This window comes from Mytilus trossulus, chromosome 5 (genome assembly GCF_036588685.1).
Source record: "Mytilus trossulus isolate FHL-02 chromosome 5, PNRI_Mtr1.1.1.hap1, whole genome shotgun sequence".
NCBI lineage: Eukaryota > Metazoa > Mollusca > Bivalvia > Mytilida > Mytilidae > Mytilus > Mytilus trossulus.
The window spans coordinates 4088066-4094065 of record NC_086377.1 but is presented as its reverse complement, the minus strand read 5'-3'; the positions used below and the strand labels follow the sequence as shown (position 1 = coordinate 4094065).

At 31.2% G+C, this 6000-nt stretch overlaps 1 protein-coding gene across 1 annotated transcript in view; it reads right to left on the bottom strand.

The window, feature by feature from the left end:
* Nucleotides 1-1236: 1236 nt before the first annotated feature.
* The window catches only part of LOC134719318 (uncharacterized), a 49196-nt gene continuing 44432 nt past the window's right edge, over nucleotides 1237-6000 (bottom strand). The window contains exons 4-5 of the mRNA XM_063582327.1: nucleotides 4811-4888; nucleotides 1237-3635 (exon numbers count right to left, since the gene is read on the bottom strand). Of these exons, the coding sequence (XP_063438397.1) occupies nucleotides 1237-3635; nucleotides 4811-4888 (2477 nt within the window). The remainder of the gene's footprint in view (nucleotides 3636-4810; nucleotides 4889-6000) is intronic.

Here is a 6000-nt window from a genome sequence, read left to right as displayed (position 1 = left end):
TGAACTTTCGTTTAAATACATTGAATTTTAAAGGATGAAAACAATTAAGAAACAGAAACAATCCTCTCATGTATTTGAGAGTCCACACTATAAACAGCAACATGAGAGGAAATCTAGACAATAAAAAGAAATGTCAAAAAGGGGTACAGCAGTCAACTTTGTGTTTTGATATAAATCCCTATAAAATAACAAACATAGAAAAATAAAAGGCATATAGACAAATCACATAATCAAAAATGAAAGGCAAGTATACAAAAATGAACACACAACAAACAAATTCAAACAATATGAAAGATATTACATGCCAAATAAAATACGATACAAATGATAAACATGGGATATGCATTATTAATAAAACCCAAATTATAAACAATGCAACATACAGCATTAAAATTACAATAAGACAAACACTTCAATATTCCCGATCTAACATGAATATCAACTGTAAAAAAATAAGAACAAAAACATAAACATTCAAATCAAATTAAGACAAACACTGCAAACTATGAAAAATACCATAAATAAAAAAAGAACAATTTCTATAATACAGAATAAATATCATACGTAGACACTATTTGTATTATATTAGAGATACAGTATGAAAATCATAGTTAATAGTCTGCAATTATGTTTAATTCTCCATAACTTACAAGACATTATGCCAGCGTTAAAATTAGAATTAAGGATGTCTGCTTGTCATGTTTTGGTATCTTTGTCAGATTTTCGAAATTCCCTGGTTTTGTCCATTTGAATGCCTTAAAAAAATCCCAATGAACCCCCATTTTTCTTTTTATAAATCTTTAACATGTATAAGTATAAGTCAGAAGAATAGTAAATGACATCATTATTGTTCAATGAAAAATAAGCATAAAAAAGTACGGGGAATATGATTATAAAACTATAAACTGGGGTAATAGTCTTTGAAACTATTGACTGGCAAATAGTCAGTGGAATTTAATAGCACAACTATTCCTTAACTTTTTATATAGAAAATACATACTGAGGTATAATAACAGTAAATACCAAACAGAGACAGAAGTACAATTAGAGTAGAAATCAATTATATGAAGTAGTAATTATGTTGTAAAAAGAAGTAGATATCAATCAAAGACAGAAAACAATTGATGAATAGCAGTAGGTACCCAGCAAAACTATAATAACTACGAACAATAGCTTTTTCTGTCTTCATGATGTCGTTTTAAATATTACAATCAACCCCTGACACAGGATTTAGAATTAGAGCGGAACTGGTCTCCTCTTTTTCGTGTAGTCCGTTAACATCATCACTATAGATGTATGTCCATTATCTGTTGCAATGTCTAAAGGGAATTTCTCATCTATTCGGCATATCTGTGAGTTTGCTCCTTTATGTAACAATAAATGTACAATATCGGTGTGTCCTAGTTCACATGCATAAAATAATGGGGTTGTTCCATCTTCTTTCGTCATATTAATGTCAGCATTTTTGTTAAGAAGACAACGTGTTACATCTATTCTCCCTAAAAAACAGGCAATGTGTAATGGAGAAGAACCAGCTTCAACGTCAAAGATATATTCTACTGACTTGTTACGAACATAATCTGTTGCATGTGATAATGTATCATTTACAAGGCTATCAAATAAAGATTGTTTATATTCGTCTAATGTTACGAATGGGAAGTTATTTAATTTTTCTGTAATTATATGTTTATTGTGAGCACATAAATTAAAGTCAGCATTGTTCTCTAATAGTATCTGTGTTATCTCTTTGTTTCCATTTTTTGCACTGAAATATAAAGCACTACCACCATCATATGTCTGTTTATTAACATCTGGTTTATATTTCATTAATAGCTGTACTACCATGGTGTTGTTATTGATGCATGATGATATCAATGGTGTTAAGCCGTTCTTGTCGGAAATATTAACGTTCGGATTTTTCTCTAATAACAACCTTACTACATCAGTATTTCCATTCAGACTAGCCAGTTTCAGAGGACTACATCCATCAATGTTACATAGGTCAACATTAGGATCTTTCTCTAAGAGTAACTTGACTATATCAGTATGCCCTTCGTGACTCGCCCAGAACAGAGAACTGCAGTCATTCATGTCACATATATCAACATTAGAATCCTTTCCTAAAAGTAACTTAACTATATCAGTATGTCCATTCTGACTTGCCAACAAGAGAGAACTAGAGCCATCATTGTCCAATAGATCAAAATCAGAATCCTTCTCTAACAGTAACTTTACTATATAGGTATGTCCATTCTGACTTGCCAACATCAGAGCACTACGGCCATTTTGACATTGATCTACATCCACATCATTGTCTAACAACCACTGTACCATGTCAGTATAACCACGATAACAAGTAAGTATTAGTGCAGTAGTACCTGAATCCCAGTACTCATGTGGCACCTCTGTATCCTTGGTATTTGCTAATGTGACTTGTTGTAATTTGTCCATTTTTTCCAAGATTTCTAAGAACTTTTTTCTAAATGATGACATTTTCATATTAGTGTTACAGAATACATTTGTCACCTTTCCAACTGTCCAGTCCTTTATCAACCTTTGTAAATATGATTCCAAAAAATCGTCTGGTATTTCAATAATAAAGTCTATATTACTTATCTTGTCACCTGGCGATTTCTGCCAAATAAAACGTTCACGTACTAAATCACTTTCACCATATTTTATTAAACATTCTATCATTCTATGACCAAAATAATGAGCAAGGAAGTCAAACAATTTATCATGTATAGTTGTGTAAACACCATAGTGTTTAGAGACGAATGTACCAACTAGTGTGTCAAGGTTTTTTTTTAGTGTTACCTTTGATATTGTGTTGAATTCACCAGCCTCGCATGTCTCTTTTATGATCTGTTTTTGTTCACCTGTTATTTTACCCCTGAACCATTTCTCTTCCAGCTGATTATTAAAAATCACAACTAAAGCAAGACTGTACAACTTAAAGCTTTCTCTATTATCATGCCTACCTAAGCTATCTAGTTCATTTTTATAGACTTCAAATGGATTTTTGAAAAATTCTTTAAGATCTCCACGTTTTCCTTCATGATATAAATAACATAAAAGTGGGAAGATCTCACTATTTTGTGAAACATGAATATCGTCCAAGCTTGAATTAATATAGGTTTTAGCTATACTATGTTTTTCTTCGGATGTAAGACATAGCTTATCTGATAGTAAGTTACATTCACAAGTTTTAAAAGGCACTAGTATATCTAACTTATCATCCTTAAAGACCAGTAACCTGCATGCTACAATAATTTTACAACATGTGTCTGTAACAATAGTGTTAATCACTGGTAAAAATTGTTTCCAGTTATCAATCTGTTGTTGGTTTGCAGTAAAATTTCCACAGATATCATCTATAATGAAAACTGTCTGTTTTCCAGGTTGATAATAATCTCTTATATCGACTGGTTTGTTTACGGGTATAATTGTGTATCCTTCTTTCTGTAATATTAGTGCTATGTGTTTTGCAATTACAGATTTTCCTGCTCCTGATGGTGCAGTTAAAGTCAAACAATTGTTTTCTCGTAAACATGTCATGACAAAATCACTGGCCCTTGTAGACACAAACTTTTCATCTGTCTTTTTCCAGTCTCTTATTTGTCTTTGTCTAAGATCTGAATATACATATATGTTGTGCTTATTAAAAACTGAAAACGATTAATGATAGGAACTGTACACAAGCACTTGAAACAGTCATGAAATAGAAGATTGAATATATGATGCATGATTTTTTTTTATTTGATGGTGACCTATAATCGTTTTGAGTGGATGATTGTCAATTTGGCCATCACATCATCTTTGTTTGTTTGTCAAATTAATTAGATGATTATATCATTCTACTTTTAATAACATCACTAGTGTATTCAGAACAAGTAAAGGAGTAGGTCCGGTAGGGATCGATTTTGGCCTCAAATTTCAGGTTCATCTGACGAAAGATTTTGACCACTTTTTAAACACTTAAGTGTCTATGTCATTTGATTCAATTAGTGTATGTGAAATATTTTAACTAATTTAGTCATTAAAAACGATCCGATTCAAGGTCAAATATAAAAAATCTACCAAATATGCCGAAACATTTTTTAGTCAAAAATGAAAGTGGCCGCATCCGTGTTCATCCTTAACCTTTATATGTGTTATGTTTTATCATCAAATACAAGTTACATTTCAATATTAAGGATGAACACGAATGCGGCCACTTTCGTTTTACACGGAAACCGTCTGAAATTTAACCAAAATGATAGAATTTTAAGATTTCAGTTATTTAGTATGACTTAATGGTGCTAGTACCCGATATATGTGCATTGTATTGTCAAAAACAGCACATATTTGTGTAGCAGAAGCATTATATTGTTCATTAAATAACTAAATGTTCAAATTTTAACAATTTTGTAAAACTGCTATATTTTTGGGCCAAAAAGGTGTCTAACTGAACATACTCCTTTGATCATTTTGATGTATTATTAAACTGTGCACCAGATTACAACTACTTCACTTTAAAAATAAAACTAGATTCCAATCCTTAGACAAATCAAATTTACGAATTGTATAACTCTAAACCATGATAACAGAATATATGTTGATTAACGTGTTGTATATTGTTTTGTATGTGTAATAGTACATATTATCATTATATTATCATAAAATTGATTTCAGCAGAGCTATCATCATCTCAAAATATTTTTAAAACTTTTCAAGCCATTGAAAAGCATATTCAGTTATTGCAAGGGGGAACTCTACCGTTTTTATAAAGTTGTTAAATAAGTAAAAATTGCATGAACTAAGGACATACTTCTAATATTCTTTGGAACACAATCTTCCTGCTCTAATATTACTGTTATCTCTATATTATGTGCATAGTCTTGTTGTTCTGAAAATTAGAAAATTATTTATATAGTTTAATAAACATGATAAATCCATTATGAAAATTGCATTGACGCAATTCATTATTACGATACAAATTGCTCACAGTAATATCATACATGGGATGCTGCTCACTTTTACATCAGCAAGCTATTTTATCCAGTTTCAAATAACTACAATCAAACAAAACGAATCGAAGAATAGAGAAAAAATATTCAACGAGTGACCAAACAATACATTAATTCGTGAATGCGTGTAGCGTATCTGTTAAGTGTTGTTCATTCACTTGTTGATTATATTGCGATATTCGAATTCTTTTATAAGTTATTTGTTTCATTGTGTTTTTTTTTTATAAAATTGGCAAATACAATTGAGAATGGAAATTGGGATTGTATCAAGGAGACAACAACCTGACCATAGAAAAAACAACAGCGGAAGGTCACCAACAGGTCTTCAATGTAACGAGGAGTTCCCGCACCCGGAGGTGTCCTTCAGCTGGCCCCTAAACAAATATATACTAGTTCAGTGATAATGATCGCCATACTAATTTCCAAATTATACACAAGAAACAAAAATTAAAATAATACAAGACTAACAAAGACCAGAGGCTCCTGACTTGGGACAGGCGCAAAATGCGGCGGGGTCAAACATGTTTATGAGATCTAAACCCTTCCCCTGTACCTCTAGTCAATGTAGAAAAGTAAACGCATAACAATACGTACATTTAAAAATCAATTTAAGAGAAGTCCGAGTCTGATGGCTTTTTTATGATTTTTTTTCAATGGAAATTAACGTTAATATTTTGAACCGATGTTATCACACGTATATTTTCCTAATTGTGGTCTTGTTGACTCAAAAACGATATACTACTGATTCTATTTACAAATTTTCAGTGGACATGATGCAAACTATATTGTCATAACCCTGAAACAGATTATATTTACTTCTAAAATGAAACAAAAGAAATTGATATCATACTTCAGAAGCAATTTTCTTGATTTGATTTTCCCAGGAACACTAAAATTATAATATTGAAAAGCCAATGATGTATAAGGACCGACAACCTTATAAATAAAGGCAACAGTAGTATACCGGTGTTCAAAACTCGTAAATCTATTG